Consider the following 20403-nt stretch of genomic DNA (forward strand, 5'->3'; position numbering starts at 1 on the left):
GCCTATCTATGACCTTCAAAAAGTTGACGACTCTACATGTTTCGATGTTACAACGTCATCTTCAGTTGCAATGTGTCTTAATGGCTGCCAGAACATCTCAAATCATTAGACGATAATTATACAGACTCTTTGTACTCAATACAAATGACAGAAGTTTAAATTAATTGCTGCCTAAATTTTCCAGATGGTTGTTTTGGTGGGATAGGAAAAACATGGTGCCATGTAGACATGTGATGTCTGTTCTACAAGCCCCCCTCTTCCCCAGTGGCAGAGTGGTATGTCTGCGGACTTACAACACTAGAAACCGGGTTTTGATAACGGTGGTGTGCAGAGCACAAATAGTCCATTGTGTTGCTTTGTGCAATAATAATTATTGTACAGATTCCCCGGAGCATTATAATATTGCTAGAGCTGAAATTGAGAAGTTGATATTATATCCTTCAGAGAGTGGGTGAATACTGTGAAACACATTGCTACCTGTCCACTGAACAGACATGTGTTTGGATGTATTGGAAAGTGCTTACTGATTTATAACTTTAGACCTTACTTCTGGATACTAGCAAGTTAAACTAGACTATGGGAGCAGACATAAGACTGGTTTTAGCATTCAAGCTGACTTCTAACTTCTATGTCATGTGATCTGGTCTCTGCACCAGCCACATTTGATTGTTTAATGTAGATTGGCTAAAGCTGAAACACATTTTTAGATAGTATATAGATTATGGCTAACCGTTTCAGTTATTTCAGTATTTTTTCTTCAGTTGAAGTGTTAGTGACAGTGGAATTAGGACAATAATGTTGCAAAGACTGGGTGGAGTAGAACACATAATTGCATATATTAGTTGTATCTTAATGGCTCCTAAACGTAGATACTGCATGACAAAGAACAACTAGCAATTAAATGTAAGGTATTATCAACACTACCACTATGGTAAAATTCATATAGACCACGAGTCAATAAAATGGCTGATGAACTACAAAAATCTGGAAGGGCTGATCGCTCACTGGATCAGAACATTTTATGATTATGACTTTGTTCAACACCACTCTGCAAGGAAGAGGCGCGATATGGCAGATGGATTATCTCTTGAAATGGTGAGAGCATGTCTGTTTATTCCATGATAAGACCCTGGACACTGTAGTACGAAAACCATCGAAGAAGTTATGACAGACAAAAGAGGGAGGAATTAATTATTTTACCAGTAGATAGGTTCTACAAATAGCTCTCCAATAACTACAGAAAGAGGGAAAGCCATTCACACTAGGGAAATATCCATAAGAAAGTTGTAGATTGTTTTTTTTAAGAATACAGTTGGTTCAGTTTTATTATTACGTTTATTAAGTTTTATTTAAATTCTGTTTCATTCATCACGTATTTATCTATATTATATATAATGAAATATTTGTATAATATCGATAAAAGGTAGCTTCCTCATTGTTGTACGATTTTAAGCAGCATGTTGTTATAACTTTGTGTCAATTCGAATATTCATAGCAGTTTGTACGTAGCCAAAACACGGCTATTTGCGTTCACTGACAGACTAGAGGGAAAAGAGTTAGCTAACAGCAACTGCCGCCAACTCATGGGCTACTTTAATTGAATAACCCACGGCCTAAAAGTGCAAAGTGCAATTTCGCAGTAAGAAGACGCTAACCAAACTCGTAAAAATAGGTGTAATTGTGACAAACAAAAACTGTCAACAGTTAAAATAGCATTTCAAAGCCTAGGACAAACATTAGCAAAGATATGGTAAAAACAATTTATTTTAATAAAATATTCAGAAGAATAACGAAAAAGAAATAAATAATTGTTGCGTCAGCGAGGTCACGTGACTAGTGTCACGCCACCTGCTTTCTAGAACTATCCCGTTCCTTCGGGAGTGCTCTAGCATTTACTAGATTGGGGGGTGGTATGGTATATATAAGATGGTCACGGCGTGACGTGACAATGTGTGTGTAGACAGTGAGTAATTGATCTGCAGTCAGAGAGTATTATTGAAGTTGAGCACGTTAGTTGTTATAGCGTTTGTTTTAGCGTGATTGTTGAAATTAAGTGTATCGTAAAGTTATATTCGGAAAGAATAAACCAGTTTTATTAAGTAAGGACTTGTGTTGCTAAAGTTTCGTCGGAACGAATTTACGGAAAATTAATTAACAAACGGAGACGTAACATAATGTTTATAGATAATTCAAAGGAAGGAGAATCAAATCAGGTAAAACATCGTAAGATTCTAGTGTATGAAAATTTTAAAACAAAAATAGGTCAATATCAATGTTTATAATTCGAAAAAAAAATATTGATCTCAAAACTTTACTGCCTCTGACTTTCCTAGTGTTGTTTACAAACTGAACTGTAATTACTGTGGATCCAAGTGTATCGCTGAACTGGCGAGATTACTAAATACTAGAGTTTCTGAACATATGCATATTCATGATATTAGAAAAACACGGGGTTCAAGAAGTCTTGATAGAAATTAATAAAAACCCTATAACCCGAGCGCTTTCGATTGATTGGTTGTTTGGTGCTTAATGGCGCAAAGCAATGAGGCTATCTGCACCAAACAACTGCTAAAAACAGTGAAAGTAAGTTAAAGTAAAATGTAAAAATACGGCGAGTTAAAACCAATATATGTCGATAAAAGATTTATGTATAATTAAAAAGACCTGTATTGTGTAAAAAATTAAAAATACAATCTAATCGGACAGATCGGACAGTGTCACCATTACCAATGATGCTGTCCAACATCAGGGGTAAACTCTTAGAAAACATGTGTCTAAAATGGTGTAAAATGTGGGCTACTGTGACTTGAGTGTCACAATGGCTACACATCGGTGGGTGAATACCTGATAAAATAAAACGATGGGTTAAAAAACTATGACCAATGCATAGCCTTGCCATGGCTACTTCCTCCTTCCAATCATTACAGAAGCAAGACGGCCAATGACCAACAGAAGGTTCGATCTGGAAAAGCTTGTTATGACATTGCTCACCCCAAGTCGACTGCCAACTGGCACGAAGCCGCGCCTTGAAGACAGGACCGTAGTCCATGTATGGTACAGGCACGACCATGATGGCACCAGAGCAGACAGACTTAGCTGCGGTGTCAGCGAGCTCGTTCCCGTGCATACCGACGTGGCCAGGGATCCAGAAAAACTGGATGGAAATAGAAGATGGAGAAAAGTGGGCCAATCGGTGTTGAATATCGACGAGAACAGGGTGAGAACTAACGTTAAACGATTCCAGGGCCAGTAGAGAGCTAAGAGAATCAGTGTAAATAGTACAATTACTGTACTGCATAGCTTCTACATGATTCAGGGCAAGAGAAATAGCATACAACTCGGCAGTGAACACAGAAACTGTAGAGGGGATCCTGCGAGAAACTACCAAGCCACAGCACACCATGGCAGAACCTACAGAGTCACCCGATTTCGAACCATCCATGTAAATAGGAAGAGAGGATTGGCTCGAAAGATGTTCAGCAAAAAGAAGATGATACTTCCAATCGGGAGTATCTGCCTTCTGCAGATGACTAAGATAAAAGTCACAGGAAGGGATGGTAATAAGCCAAGGTGGAATGGGCTGATCATTGGGGACAACAATGTCATCCAATGCCAGACCCAATTCAACCAGTTGTGCCTGGATATGAAGGTCAAAGGAAGGAATAGCAGACCATCTGTTCCGAAAGAGCATGGCACATCGAGGAAGAAAGACACAATCCCAGGTGGGATGCCGTGGTAAGAATTGAAGCTTGGTAGTATATTGTAAAGAAAGTTGCAAACGACGGAGGTGAAGAGGAGGTTCGTGGGACTCAGTGTACAAACTCTGGACTGGAGAAGTGCAAAAAGCCCAGGTGCAGAGCCGAAGCCCCAGATGGTGAATGGGGTCCAGCATCTTCAAGGCCGAGGTCATGGCTGAACCATAGACCAAAGACCCATAGTCCAGTTTGGATTGAATCAGGGCACGATAGATCCTGAGCATAGAACATCGATCCACTCCCCAAGAGCTGGAAGAGAGGGCACGGAGAATGTTCAGAGCCCTTGCACACATGACATGTAGCTGCTTGATGTGCAGAATGAAGCTAAGCTTATGGTCAAAGATAAGTCCCAAGAACCTTGCCTGAGGAACCACATGAATAACTATATCGCTGAGACAGAGCTCGGGATCGGGGTGGAGACCCCATTGGCTGCAAAAATGCATGCAAACGGTTTTGGAAAAAGAGAATTTAAAACCGTTTGCAGTGGTCCATGTCAACAACCGATTGAGGGCAGTCTGAAACTGCTGCTCAATAAACCTCATGTTTGACGACTGACACGAGATGTGGAAGTTGTCGACATAGAGCCCATTTGCAACAGTCAGAGGAAGATTATTAGTGATGGCATTAATTTTAACACTAAAAATCGTGACACTCAAGATACAGCCCTGAGAGACTCCAAGTTCCTGTGGAAAGGAACGGGAAAGAGTTGAACCCACACGAACTTGGAATTGCCTGTTCAGTAAAAAGTTTTGAATAAAAATGGGTAGATGGCCACGCAACCCATAGGAGTGGAGGTCCTGCGAAATCCCATACCTCCTTGTGGTGTCATAATCCTTCTTGAGATCAAAGAACACAGAAACAAGGTGTTCTTTCTTGAGAAAGGCTTCCCTGATCGACGTTTCAAGTCGAATCAGATGATCCATGGTGGAGTGCTGTCGACGGAAACCACCTTGGGTGGGTGAGAGGAGCATGTTCAATTCGAGGAAGCAAACAAGACGAGCATTAGCCATCCTCTCTTGGACCTTACAAAGACAACTAGTCAAAGCAATGGGGCGATAATTAGAAGAAATCTTGGGATCCTTCCCAGGTTTAGAGAAAGGGAGGACAATAGCCTGGCGCCAAACATCAGAAAAACGTGCTCCTGCCAGATCCAGTTAAAATAACCAGAAGAATAGCAAGAGAGGCAGGAGAGAGATGGCGCAACATCTCATAATGAACATCATCAGGTCCGACCGATGTACTACCAGACCGATGAACAGCAAATTTGAGTTCCACCAGTGTAAAGGGGCGATTATAATCATAGAGACGATCGGCCCAAAAGAAAAGAGGCGATCGCTCTGCCCGATACCTGGATGGCAAAGTAGGCAGGGGAAGAAACAGGAGTGCTAGAAGCACGAGAAAAGCTGTGGCCGAAAGCATCAGCAATGCTCTGGACATCAGCAACTTCCTGGCCATTGAAGAGCAAGATGGAAAGGGGATGGGAAGCATACCTCCCAGTGACTTTCCGAATCTTGTCCCATACAGTTTTGGAACTGGTGGTAGAAGAGATGCTGGTATTGAACTTAATCCAAGACTCCTTTTGGCTTTGACGTCGAACCTGCCGAGCATGGGCATGGGCCCTCTGATAAACAATGCAGTTAGAAAGAGAGGGATATCATCAGAAGGTATCCCAGGCCCGTTTTTGAGCCTTATGTGCCTCCTGGCAGGCAGGTCTCCACCATGGAAAACGTGTCGAGGTCATAGGAGTAAAATGAGCAGCTGCCTGGACAATACAGTCAGTCACTGCAACCACAAAGTCGTCTATTGATGGCAGACAGATAAAGGCAGGATCAAGTTCAGTGAGAGAGGTGAAAGATGGCCAGTCAGCCTGGTCCAGCTTCCACCATGGCACTCGGGTCGGGTGGCATCGACCAAGGCCAACCTCCCTCATAGTGATAGGATGATGGGTCACTGTCGACCATCCAAGAAAAGCGAGTGAAAAGTGAAGGCGAGCAAATCGAGAGATCAATGGCAGTAAAAGACTGACTAGGTGCATGAAAATAAGTATATGTTCCAGTATTGAAGAGAAAAAGGTCGTGATCCGAGAACATATGCTCTATGGAACGACCTCTTCCATCAATATCAGCACCACCCCAGAGGGGGTTGTGTCCATTAAAGTCTCCCAGAAGTAAAAAGGGAGATGGCAGCTTGTCAACGAGAGCATCAAGGTCCGATTGAACATAAGTCTCCCCAGGAGACAGGTAGAGAGAACAAACAGTGATGGTACGACCCAAGGAAACACGGATGGCTATGGCCTCCAAGGGTGTATCGAAGGACACAGATAAGGAGGGCACATGCTGGTCGACCAGCAGTGCCACCTCTCCGTGTACTCGCCCATCACACAACCTGTCATTCTGGTACAAAGAGAACTGCCAAAAGGTGACTGTATCAGAAGGTTTCAGAAATGTTTCCTGTAAAGAGAGACACATGGGATGATAGGAGTCAATCAAGGTCTTAATGTCATCGAGATTATAACGAAAACTTCGACAGTTCCACTGTATCAATGTGGCCAATTTTATGTAGGTTTAGGAGAAGAGGGTGGAGAATCCTTCAGTTTATGACCACGCCATTTTTCTTTACTAGATGGAGGTCGATCAACCTCTATGGATCCTGCCCTTGATCGAGTGGGCAAATCTCTGTCATCAGAGTTAAAATCCAATGACCGAGGACGTGATCGAATGATCGTCCTGCATTTAAAGGTCAAAGAAGGACCCGAGCAGACACCAGAGGCTGGTCCCCGAGGAGGTTGCCCAAGGAAGTCACTGGAAGGAATAGTAGGGACAGAGATTGGAGTAGACATAGACCTATCAACTCTAATATCCATGGAGGGCAAACGACCCTTTACATGGCGTGAAAAAGACTCAGATGGAGGCATGGAAAGGTCTGTCTGTACTCCCACTGTAGCAGTGGAGTGGAGTGCAGTGGCATATGTCCGAGGTGGAGTAGGGAACAATAGCTTCCGAGCCTCAGGATAAGAGATGTTATTAATAGTCTTCAAACGATTTACCTCTTTTTCCTCCACCCACTTAGAGCAAGACCTAAAGTAAGAGGGGTGGGAACCACTACAATTAACACAGTGAGGGTCCAGTTTGCACTTGTAGGCGTCATGGTCCTTGCCACCACAACGAGCACACGTCACAGAACCACGACAAGATGTCTTTAAGTGACTGAACCACTGGCACTGAAAACATCGAAGAGGGTTGGGAATATAGGGCCATACCTTACAGTTCAAATAACCTGCCTAACAGCGGCAGGTGGATGTGGTGATGAAAACGTCAAAATCAGAACTGAAGTCAGCACCATAATTCCATCGTGGGGAATTCAAGGCAGCGTGGGGAGTAACCTCAAGGGGTATATCCCCGATGGTCTTTGAATTCAAGAGGAGTTCACTGTGCTTAGCTGTGGATATTTCAACCAAGATGTCTCCAGAACGGAGCTTATTAACTGATTTTGGAGAGCAAGCAAGCCCCTCTAAGCCCTTCTGAATAAAACAGGGAGACATTTGCCCAAAGATTTATCGGATAGTGAATGCAAGATCAGAAAGCGAGGTACAGGTCCACCTTGTGGTGAAGACTGCTGTTCAAAGTCTTCCAGGCGTGGTCGTTTACCAATAAGCTGAGTTTTTACTATTTTTTTATTTGGATTGGGGGGATCCATAATTAAGAAGAAAGATTCAGTGCCCACTGACCCCATTCGCCATGGAGTACTACGAGGGGACGCACTACAATGTCAAATAAGGACACTGCAGCAATGTCAGGGTTTCGTGAGCACTATACCCAAACATCAGCATCAGATACGATGTCCACAACACCCGTTGAGAACGCCCAACACTGGTACTCAGTTGACCATTACCCGAGTGGACCAGCCAACTGACCCTGGGGGGGGGGCAATGCCACCCGTCTACAGGAATTCAAGGCCAACGTGGTGTGTTGCAGTGCCCCAGACACCACTCAACAACCAGGATCCTCTCATCCCCTTTAGGGTCGCCACACACGACAAACACGTGGGTGGATGTTTAGATCACAGAGGAAGTAACTGAAAATACAGAACCTTCCCTGGGAGGTCCCCTCACCACATACAGGAATCCACGTCGAGGGGAGCGCTTTCGAAAGGTGGACTTTTCTTCTTCAGGGGCAAACATATGCATACATATTAAGGTGTTTATCAACACTCACAAACTCTCCATAAAATTGATTTCAAGAACGCCAAAACCTAATCCATTAATTTAGTCAAGTCGTCATAAAAATTAAAGAAACAATCTTCTTAGCAATATGAAATAAGTAGAAAACAATAACCATGCTAACCTTTCTGGTTAAATTGTTATCACTAACAGTAAAGATAATACCCAAAATGGTATTCTTAAACCTTCATTGCCGATGATGTATTTATTTTCTATCCTTAAAGCTTTATTATTTATACTGTGCCCTCGGTGGCTTAGCAGCAAACTTGAAGGCTACAACGGTAAAATTCGAAGTTCGATCCCTATGATGGGTCTAGGATAAATAGTCCATTCTGCAACATTGCCCTTAAAACAAAGCAAATATACTTATACCACATCACAATCCATCATTCTAATTCTACATATACACTGATTTTAGTTAACCTTAGACATAAAATAGTGATAATTATTTCTCAGACTGCTACATATTACATATCAAGAATATATATATATCTGTTTAATAATTAATAATATTTTATAAACAAAATACAATTATGTAACTTATACATCATATACTAATTTACATTAAATAAATTATACTTCAAACTGGCTTTGTATGCAACACCTTACGAAGAGTTAAAGCACACATTTTTACATGCTTTCTGTGTGCGCCATCATTAGTGACACCTTTCCATGAACAGTGACAATCAGAAGATGCTTAAAGTCAGGTAAAGTCTACGGATTGCGTCAATACAATAATCAGCTGAGAATACAGATTTTATCCAATCTCTGAAAACAAAACGACTGTTGCTAAACACCACTGTTTCTATGTAATGCCTCCACTGAAAGCTACTAATTAAAAATATTGTTGCTAAACACCACTGTTTCTATGTAATGCTCCCACTGAAAGCTAGTAATTACAAAAACTGTTGCTAAACACCAGTGTATATCTATATAATGCTCCCACCGAAAGCTAGTAATTACAAAAAATGTTGCTAAACACCACTGCGTTTCTTTGTAATTATTTCACTAAAAGCTAGTAATTACAAAAACTGTTGCTAAACACCAGTGTATATCTATATAATGCTCCCACTGAAAGATAGTAATTACAAAAACTGTTGCTAAACACCACTGCGTTTCTTTGTAATTATTTCACTAAAAGCTAGTAATTACAAAAACTGTTGCTAAACACCAGTGTATATCTATATAATGCTCCCACTGAAAGATAGTAATTACAAAAACTGTTGCTAAACACCACTGCGTTTCTTTGTAATTATTTCACTGAAAGCTACTAATTATAACTACTGTCGTGAACTGCCATCTTGTGTCTGTATAATGTTTCATTGAAAGTTAATAATTACAACAAATGTTCCTCTACATCATAGTAATTCTGTGTAACAAATGTATACACAGCGAATTTTCGCTGAAAAACGTTTCTTCATTGAAGATTCTCACGGAAAGCCACTTCTCTATTTGCTCACATTCCTTGTTCATTTTTTGTTGATAATTTGTAATTTCATGTTTTCAAACGCCTTCACTCATAACATCTCAGCATACAATTGGCCACATCCAAACACATGCTGTGATAAGTAAACACTTACTCCATAAAGTGTTGTGACTTGGCTTTTGTTTATTGTCATAGCAAAGACTACTTTGAAAGGAAGTTGTCTCCTGTGTAACTTTGACGGTAGGGCTGCATGTGATAGCCATAAAGTGATTCTTGGCAATAGAACGTGTTTTCCAGTAGCCTCTTCATTATCACCTCAAAGTATATTGTGTTAACATCACTGATACTAATGAGATCAACAAAGGTCAGATCAACATGATTGGTACTGATAAGATCAACAAAGGCCAGATACACATGATTGGTACTGATAAGTTCAATAAAGATCAAAGAGACTTCATTGGTACAGATAAGTTATCATTCTATGTTTGAGCATACTGGTGTGAAACCATTTTTCAGACTGCTACTCTAAATTGTCTAAAATTGTCGTGACAGATTAAGAGAATATCTCAGATAAAGAAAAAGAACTCAAACCTAAATCAAGAACAAAACAGTGTCCCTATTAGCTTGAGATTTGTGAAATACCTTCCTTTATTTTTTCTCATCCATTTCGTAGATGCCGACTTTTCTTTAAATGGTAACTTACTGAGTTGCAAAAATTGTCTGAGACTTCATACAGCGGCCACTATTAAATAATCGATAGATAACACTTTGACAGAATGTGGACTGCAAAAAAGATTGTTAACTGTGAAAAGTATTAACAGATCTTACTTTGTTACAATTTTACCACGGCTGAATTCCCTGTTTGATTATTGCCTGAAATTAATAATTGTAAATGTTCTGAAACTTGACATAAATAGAGACAATAGAGTAAAAAAAGGTCATGTTTCAGCGGGATAACGGTGAGATATATATGGATACAACAACTTGTTAGAGGATCCTGTTTCTTTTAGATCAGATTTTCAGAAAGAGAATGAACCTGGAGTCTGACATCGGATGTAGTGGAAGTTAAGACGAAGGTTATTGTACTTTTGACGAATAAAAGGGTTCAGATCAGCTATTTTTGGGCTTCTTTGGCAGCCCAGAACAGCTAGAAAAGCTAAAGAGCTAGATAAGGTCTATTTCACTCCTAGTGTGTGTACCATGCTGGAAGATATAAAGAACCTGTTCCATTCCTTACTGTTGCCATGTAATTACTGAGGTAATTACTAAAATTCTGTTAGGATGTGGAGTTGGAAATGTTTAGATTATTTAAGGTTAAATATTAAAAAATTAAAAACTCTACGGACAGTGATCACTCTTAGTAAGCAAACTAAAAAATATAGTCCTCAGAAGTAGAACAAGAAGGAAAAATTAAACGAAAAAGTATTTGGTATACAGAACAATTACAGCGTTATTTCGAAAATAATCGAACAGATAAGTTAAAGTTAATTGGGTAAACTTCTATTTTTATTGACCTGAATTTCATACCCTACCACGATGAAAAGGAGATAGCTGAGATAAACAGGAAAATATTTGAAGTTATGTAACTCTTTTGAAGCAAAACATTGAAAAGCGAAAGACCCAATGGAGAAGTTTTCCTTACAAAAATCATGGAAATATCAGAATCAAAAACACGTGCTATGTAACAAACACCAGCAAAAAAGTGGGTAAGCTGGTGATTATTTTTGTGTGTGGAAACATTTCAAATTTCATAGTTTCAGCGTGCAATGTTTATAATACAATTTACTATCTCTTTTTACACTTGAAACTAGTGTCGGGCCGACCCTAAATCTCGCCATTTTAATTTGGGGTATATCTTCTTCTTTTTTTTTTTTTGTTTAATAATCATCAGGTCGAAATGAAAGTACAGTCAGGAATCAATTTATATACTTACGGGGATTAGGCGATTGGTCTCGTTGGTCCTGTAGAATAAGAGATCGCAATCCAAAGTCTGTTAACTTCACAACAAAGTGTCCGTCTATGACACAGTTTGAAGACTTTAATTTTCCATGGTAGGAAATAGAGCTGTCATGTATGAAACTCATGCCCTGTAAAACATTAAGAATTTCATGTTAGTGATAAGTATAGTGTTTAGTGTTTTTTATACATGTATTATCAAACTTTTATTTACTGTTTGTGCTTTATTTAAATGTACTTACACATATAAAATGTCCCCTGATTGATTTATTTATATCTGTCTTTCTAGTAATTCAATCCATCTACTCATGTGTATATTCTCTCGCTAGACTTATACATACTGCTGTATTTAATTGTTTGTTCTATTCCTTCTACTTCATTGATGTATCTCACGTTGGTTGTTTAACTTATCAATTAATAATAATATTTCTGGTTACCTATAAAGAAACGTTATATAAGTTACAAGTTAATCAACCAAAATTTATTTCCAAACTTAATAGTGATTGTCTTCAGTATCTTAACGTACATAATATAAAATTGGACTTGTAATTTCATTTACAGCTACACAAGGGCTTCCTGCGCTATCTGTCCCTAATTTTTAACTGATAGACTAGAGGGAATACAGCCAGTCAACATCACCCACCGCCAAATCTTAGGCTACTCTAATGGAAGATGGGATTTTATTGTCAGTTTTATAATGCACCCTCTGTCGTAGATTGCGGAGGTCGAGCTTAGCCCAGTAGTTAGTGTGCCGACCTATGGATCTTTGTGTCCAATGTTCTTGTCACGTTACCACAACAACAAAACTCGCACTTTGAAGTAGGGTGTATCTACTGTTCAGTCAGAAAAGAGTAACCCAATAGTTGATGGTTGGTGATATTGACTAGCTGCCTTCCCTCTAGTCTATAATATCAAAACTAGAAACGGCTGGCGCATTTAGCCTTTGACAAAATAAAAACATAGTGCAGATCGTGATTTTTAATTTTGGGCAAGAGGACGTGAACCATGGATCCTCAGATCTCCAGTCCTAAATGCTAACGATTGAGCCTCATACAGAACAGGGCATTTAAAAAGTACAGTTACTCTTAGTGAATCTAAAACCAGACTATCAATTGGATTATTATTTCTTTATAGGATGACTCCATTATATTCCAAAGTTTCAAATACATTGTTTTATTGTTGTCCACCAAAGCGATCAGAAATATAAATATTTTCACCACCTTTTAGTAAACAAGTTAAGAAAATAAATTATAAAGACGACAGAAGACTTCTATAATTGCTTACCTCGACTATATCATTAACGATTGAATATCTGAAATTCCAGTCCAGAGAAAATCTATCATTTTCCAACAGCTTCTAAGGTAAAACAATTAATAATTTTTAGTAGTTATAAGTCTACTTATAAGATAGCTACAAAACGAAAGTATTAAAAAATGTTGCCTTCATTATAGAAATGTAGAACATAGTTGAAGCGTATCCAGTTAGGTTTAGCAAACGGAAGTGGACTAACGAATTTTGTTCTGTGACAGTGGCTTCCATACCTTACTGTAACAATGGAAAAAAATATTATCTGAATATGTTTTAATAAATTTATTTATTTATTTTTGGCTTGGAATGTGTGAAGAGATAAATATACGAATTGTGATATTCGCGTTTTAATTATTATTATTGTTATTTATTGTTTCACGTTGTTTTTTCACGTGTAATCAAAATCCGTCAGATCCATGTATTATTATTTATTATATTTTCTGTTCCTAGATGTTTTAAACAAGTAGTCAAAACTTTTGTATTTATGAAATACGTACAAAAGAAATTTATTAATTCCTTTGAGTTCGCCAGTAAGCAGACAGTGTATAAGTTGCTTCACAAGATTGTGGAGCATAGGTTTCATTTAAAGTATGGTTTATCATTGTTATTTAGTAAAGTTAAATTAATGAAAGAACTAACTTATTGTGTAACATTTTATCTAGGGGACATTCTCTGCTTGTACTTTGTAATTCTATTGTATATGCTTGTCTAAATTTCTGGGTAGAGGAGAGCAAACGCTCTAGACAGAGCATATTATTTAATAAAGTCTTCGTCACTCTTGCTCATCACACACATCTTGGTTACATACACATAAATACGCGATCACTTGCCTTATAATATATAATACTGCCTTATTATTTTTGTGTAAATTGTTATGATTTCAAGTAAAAATTGGTTTTATGTGTAAATATGTGGATCCTGTCTTTTACTTTGCTGCCCAACCATCACACCTATCGGGAAACACATCCGCAAAGAAGATCCGAAAACTCCTGTTCTTGTGGACCCAGACTTCTTTGCTTTGCTGAAAAAAGCTCGAGATACCAAAAGTAGAGAAGAAAGGTGGAAAAACTTTTGGTGGCATGACCGGAATCTCACTATTATGAGTGTGATGTGCTGACAAGTAGGATCAGAACATCACTGGCTTATTGAGACAATACACCCAGGAGTATGATTACAGATGGCATTCTCTGTGTGTTGAAGGGCGTGTAGTCTGTTGAAAGGTATGCCACTAGCTGAAGGAGAGAGACAACTATGTAGGGTGGTTGGATTCAGAGGAAGCTTACTCCTGGATGTGGGATTTTTGCCATTGCTGCATAGATCCCTACAGGCCATCTCTTTAGTGCTGTAGACTCAGAAGATGAATGAGAGCCATCTGGTACACCCAGAAGGCCTTATAGAGTTTTTCTCCTGAGGTTAAATCTAGGTAGTAGAACCCATGTGATGAAGGATTGCAGATGAGAGACAGCAGGGGTGAATGAGCTTCATCACTGCAAACTGGCTTTCCATCAAGCGAGACAGCAAGATGGAAACCAATGCTGTGCTAGGGAACAACTACAAGAAGAGAGGTATCAAGCTTACCCATCAGTGAGAATTGAGGCACCATGGATGGATGAAGTCCACTTCACCAACCTGTATCACTTCATGATACACACTAGTCCCCCTCATATCTGCAAAGTGGGAGATGTGAAACACAGCTGATGGGTCAATGCAAGAGAAGCGACAATGTCACACCTCTGTATGAAACACAAGGCTCTTTCAAGAAGATGGGCGAATTGAAAACTCTTGATATCATGGGATCCATTATCTCTATTACTTCCCGATCAAGTTCACTCAAAGAAAAGGACACTAAACCCCGTGAGCCCAAGGTGGAGGTGAGGATAACCTCTCCACTGGTGGCTGAGAGAAAAAGCCATTGAAGGGCTTGGTCATGCCTTATTTGTTTCTAGACAGGAGCTTTCTGGAGTGAGCAGATCTGGGAACAGGCAATGAAGTGTCTGAAGCTGAACCTGGAGAGTCATGAGCTTGTTTCCACCAAATTGTCGATAGGGTGTAGTAGCTTCATGGCTGCAGTGGTCAGTCGAAGTGCCAATGTAAACCTTCCAATCACTGGGATAAGGTAATGCACAATCTAGGATGATTGATTTTCAAAAATATAATGTCTGAAAAACGTTTTCCCCCTTCCCAAAAAAAGTAGCAACAGTTGCCAACAATCACTGCAGGGTCTCTCCTGTTACAGCGAGGGCAGTCATTCGTTGTGTTACTAATGATTAAAAGGGCTTAGCAATCCTTGCCTTCCAAATCCGTGAGTGGTAATTTGCAATATGATTTATGGTATTACACTGTACACTTGCCGTTTGGATGATAGTTAGGACTATTGTGAGGGAAGATTGTCACTTTTATTGAAGTAATGGTAGTTTGCCTAAACCTGCTACGGTTCTTCAACGAGCAAGGCTCTACTATGCTATGTATTTAATGCTCCCATTTTATGCCAGGGTTTGTGTTTCTCACAAGAATGTTGATGTGCAAGTTAGTGGCAGAATGAAAGTTTTAGTACTGGTATGTGAATTTTAGTTGAACAATAATTCAGATAAATTCTGCCATGAAGTATATTCACAAGCCAGAAAAAAAAATATTGCATCTTATCACTTACAGATGGCAGCACGTTTTTGGACCATATCTGTCAGAAGATAACTTGGTAAGTAACTTGCGTGGTTGCTATGGTAATGGCGCACTTGCCTGAGGTGTAATGTCAGAGTTCTCACTAGCACACATGTATGAAACTTTACATTGTTATTTATGTCTTATCCAACACAAAGTGAATCAAACCTAAAGAACATAACTACGATGCAACCTATAGTGGAGAATATGAAAGTATGATCAGGATATAGAGACAACGTGTGAAGTTAACTGTAAATACTAGCCTGACAAGCACTAATCAGAGAAGCATCAAGACTGCTGATTTCATTAGTGTAAGGGAGGAATAATTCAGTTTTAACACTGAGATTTTACTAAGGTATCGAGTTTTGTTGGACGAGATGAAAGTATTGTAGTCTCCCATTATATGTGCATATGAACATGGTTTAAACCATGTTTAGCAAGTGTTGGTGGGCTGTGTTTAGTTTCGAGATGCTGAAACAAATGTTGAAATTATCTGTGAAACGTGAAACTCTAGAACAATATGTCTGAGCATGACGAATTTAGATTTGAGGCAACCCAATGTTTTGTTAGTTATGCAGAAATATTTTGATTGGAAGATTGAAATATTGGATAAATATATACATATATATTATTAACATAGATCAGTACAAGCTCAATTCTGCATGAAAATCTAAGACGTTACACTTCTTGTTTTAGGTGAAGTTTCTTGTTGATCAAAGTCAATAAGGAGATGATATTGAGGTTATAATGAATTATCATGGGCAGAGGAATCAGGTCAACACTCACATGGTGTTCCATGTATATTCATCACTGTTGTGAATACTCTCACTGGTGGTGATGGCTAGCTGCCTTCCTTCTAGTCTTACACTGCTAAATTAGAGACAGCTAGCGCAGATAGCCCTCGTGTAGCTTTGCGCAAAATTCAGAACAAACAAACCATCTTCCTTCTTTCCTCAGTCTACATATTATTTAGTTATTAACATAATTTAAAGGTCTTACCAAGCTGCCAAGGGCTGCACCTTACCAGCTCGTTGAATGATATAATGTTGTTACCTGAAATACAAGTCATTCTCGGTCATTTACAAGTCACCTAAGCATCTCAAAGATTTTATTCATGTTTTTTAGATAAAACCTATCTCAATCTTGTATTGCAGTTTAGGAAGTCTGTCAAGAGTATTCTTCTGTCATGATATTTACTGTTACTGGTTGCCAAGACAGGTTCATCATCATATGCCTCACTTTCTGCTTTAAATTATTTGAATTGCCCAATCAAACACTTTATGCTCATTTCTCCACATGGCTCCTGTCCATGAAATTATATCTTTCCTGACTGAGCCATTCATTGTTATGGTCAGAGTAATTCTTTGTATACATACCTATTCCATGACTGTGTTGACCAGAACTGATCATTCCTTCCAGATGCTGCTGCCAACCTTCAATATATGTAAATTAATGTTATCTTCCTCAATCTACCCAATAATACTGATGTTACTCAGAGGATATATCTTCTCTACACCCTGGCCTCACTGACTGACAACTTGACCAATTTCCGTCTCTCTGTTACTTGTTCATCTGCCCTCTCTTTAAAGTGGGTTAGATTCATTTGTGGTTGCTCCGAGTAGTTGGCCAAATCATCCAAAAAGTGTAGGTGTAACAGGATGTAGGTTTGGCTGCTCCTGGGGCTATTCTTATGGCTGCTTTTTGCACCTTCTACAACTTGATCATTGTTGATTTTTTCACTGGTGCACTGCTCCATATTCCATTCTAGTCGTGAGTGTTTCTCTCAGATTTATTAGGCTTCTGTACTACACTATCTACGATGTAGAAAATTTCAGAAGTGCAAGACTCTTCACTGATTTTTAGCTTTCTGTGATCAACCACAAGACCTAGAAAAGTAACAAATTTTTTATGCTGAAATAATCTTGTACATATTTCAGCATGAGGAGTGATGTGCCTATGTGAGAATTGCTAGCCAACATCCAGCATGCTTTATCTGGTTGTATGGGTACTTTGTTATCTTTTGTCCACTGGCAAAGGCTTTTTTCTCTTCACTTGTAAACCTTCTACTGTCACCATTGGCGTACGCGAGATGCTTGCAACAATAATATTGTCAAAACATTATACAGCATCACTTCAGGAACTTCCAGTACAATGAGCAGATCAACTGTATATACATTAAGGAGATGGAAGCTGATTTTAAAAACACCGGATCTCTATTTGTCAAATTTCAACTGACAGCACTTAGTATTCAGCAGGGCCAATGTACACAAAATGCCAATATCACCTCTACTGTAAGCATATTTAAGGTCATATACCCCATTAGTGCACTCATGTGTATACATTCATTTGAGGTTATGGATTGCTTTGGTTTTGCACCTTACACCTTTGTAGGCAGACAATCTTTCTTCTCTGGGTCTTACACGAGTCTTTTTACTGCTTTATCTGTACGTTTGGCATTACTATGACTATATTTCCATTAAGTGATGGTCTTAGAAAGGTTTAGGTGACGTTGCTATTGTGCAGTCTTTGACGTCCTTCTCTGTTATCACATTCATTATGAACAAATTAATTATTTTACCACCTCTACTTTCTCTTTGTTGAGAAAGTTTTAATTTTGGAATATCTCACACCATCTGGTCCTGGTGTAGAATCTCAATTTGTTTTTCAAACAAATCTCTCCAATTCATCTAGTGTCACTAGCATTTCTGACCACATTTCACTTTCTTGCTAATTTCTATCATTCACTTCCTCCATTCCCGCCTGCCTTTTTATTTATTTTTGGTGACTCATACGCCTCTTCAAGAAGGCATTACTTGTTCCATAAGTTTTGTCAGTTTCAAAAATTAGTTTTATATGCTGGGGTTTGACGAATCATACAGCTGAGAGAAATATTTCCCATATTACTTGCTTTGCTTTTTGCTGGAATTCTGAGGTAGCTTTATGTTTGATTGTTTTGGAAATAAGCACAAAGCTACACAATGGGCTATCTATGCTCTGCCCACCACGGGTATCGAAGCTCGGTTTCTAGTTTTGTTTTACTTGATCTGAGTTTCCCCTTTTTTACATCTTTTAGCCTTAGTGTATTTTTACTGACCTCGATTTTCTCTTTCCAGGCTTGCTTTCCTTCTGCTGTCTTCCATTTTACTTCTACGACTGATTTCTTCATTTCTCACCAAGAATTTGCATTTAATAATTATCGTCTTGAATCCTGTTCTAAATTGTAAGCCTGTAGTCTAGATGAGATTTTGAGATGGTTCTTTCATTGCTATATGCATGAGTATGGGCTTGTGGTCACTGACCATTAAAAAAACAGTAGCTTCAACTTCAACTCAAATAATATAGCAGGTGTAACAAGGGTGTGATCTATAATTGAGTCAGAGTCCCTCTGTCTCGCTATTTTTGTGAGGGCATCATTATTGGCTAGAATATAATTGACGTCTTGTCCAATGATATTCTATTCACATTTTGGTCAGTGTCCAGCGAGATGGGGCTCTGAAATTAAAGTTACCTGTAATGATAACTCTTGTTCCCATATTCATGAGAGGACTAGACAAAGTAGTCCATTTTTTCCTCTGTCATAATGTCACTGGAGACATATGAGTTGACCATGATGTATTACTTACATGACAGTGATCTTCAGGCTGACTACCAGAATCTCTGCTCCAAATCTGTCCTCTTTTAACATTTTCCTCCAATGTCGTGGGTTTAAAAAATAAATTGGTGTCTAAACCATATGATGTTTTCTTCAATAGTTTTGTTTTCTCAGGAATCATTTTATTTTTTACGCTGTTGTTATCCTAGAATAAAATACACTGCATAATATTGCTATGATTTAAAAATACAGATTTATTACTTAAACATTATAATGACTGCTAGCATGGTCTGGTGGAGGGTGCTCAACTCGCAAACTGCGGTTCTTAGTATCAAAAACATTTGCTAAACACGTTCATAATTTGGGCATTATAATGTGCCAATCAGTCTCACTACTTGTTGGTAAAGATTAGCCCAAGAGTAGCCAATGCATGGTGTTGGCTGGCTGCCTTCTGTCTAGACCAGGGGTTACCAAGCTTTTTTCACAGCGGGCCAGATAACTGAAAGAATGACGAGCGTGGGCGCATAACCATTTTGTTCAATACAGTACAGTGAATACACAAAACATAAAGACAACAAACATGTTTCTTTACCAAAAAGTTATCAAAGAAGGCGACGTTAGCAATAAGATAGTTATATCACACCCAGTGCACCTATATCCGAATCTCAGAAACTAAGCAGCAAAAAAGGTTAGTGAGATTTGTGAAACTGGCGTTTAGCTTTTGATATATCATCAATATTTGCTTTGGAATTGCTGCATCCAACCAAGAGAATTGCTTTCAAATGTTCATCAGTCAACCTCGTTCGATGAGCTGGCTTCACATACTTCATTTTTGAAAATGTTTGCTCACAGACATAAGTTGTTCCAAACACTGATGCCATACCAGAGGCAAATTTCTTCAACTTTGAAAACTCATCATCAGGTAAGCAGCGATAAAATTTAACAAGTTTTCCTTCTCTGTCCTTCTCTTTTAACAAGTCATTTGCTTGCAAATCAATGAGCCCCAACTGTAGTTCGACTGGCACGCCATCAAGTTTACAATCAAACGGATTCTGGAACAGAAGAATGTCACTCTCAATTCTGTCGAGATCTGAAAATCTCTCCAAAAAATGCTTATTTAAGTCACTGATGATCTTCTTCGGAAACTCGAGGTTGACATCTTCTGCGATTCCAGCGCGAAACTCTTTGAAACACTGAAAATGAGAGACGTTTCCTCCTTCCAGTTGTGCTTCAAACAATTATAGCTTTCTCCGAAATCCTTTGATGATTCTGTAGAGATCATATATAAGGTTATCCTTTTCCTGAAGTTTCAAGTTCAATTCATTCATGTGGGATGTGATGTCAACCAAAAAAATGACAACTTTGACAGCCAGTTTGGATCTGACAGAAGTGGATCAGCTCTATCCTTTTCGGTGAGAAAAATATCTATTTCTCTTCGGAGCTTATAAAAACGAAACAGGACTTTATCGCAGCTGAGCCACCTCACTGC

The 20403-nt window shown here is 38.9% G+C and overlaps 1 protein-coding gene across 1 annotated transcript in view; it reads right to left on the bottom strand.

Moving 5' to 3' along the window:
• The window catches only part of LOC106465121 (atrial natriuretic peptide receptor 1-like), a 145663-nt gene that overhangs the window by 56354 nt on the left and 68906 nt on the right, over positions 1 to 20403 (bottom strand). Inside the window, exons 6-7 of the mRNA XM_022392956.1 lie at positions 12641 to 12712; positions 11334 to 11487 (exon numbers count right to left, since the gene is read on the bottom strand). Of these exons, the coding sequence (XP_022248664.1) occupies positions 11334 to 11487; positions 12641 to 12712 (226 nt within the window). The remainder of the gene's footprint in view (positions 1 to 11333; positions 11488 to 12640; positions 12713 to 20403) is intronic.

The sequence above is a fragment of the Limulus polyphemus genome, unplaced genomic scaffold (assembly GCF_000517525.1).
Source record: "Limulus polyphemus unplaced genomic scaffold, Limulus_polyphemus-2.1.2 Scaffold1843, whole genome shotgun sequence".
Taxonomy (NCBI): Eukaryota; Metazoa; Arthropoda; class Merostomata; order Xiphosura; family Limulidae; genus Limulus; species Limulus polyphemus.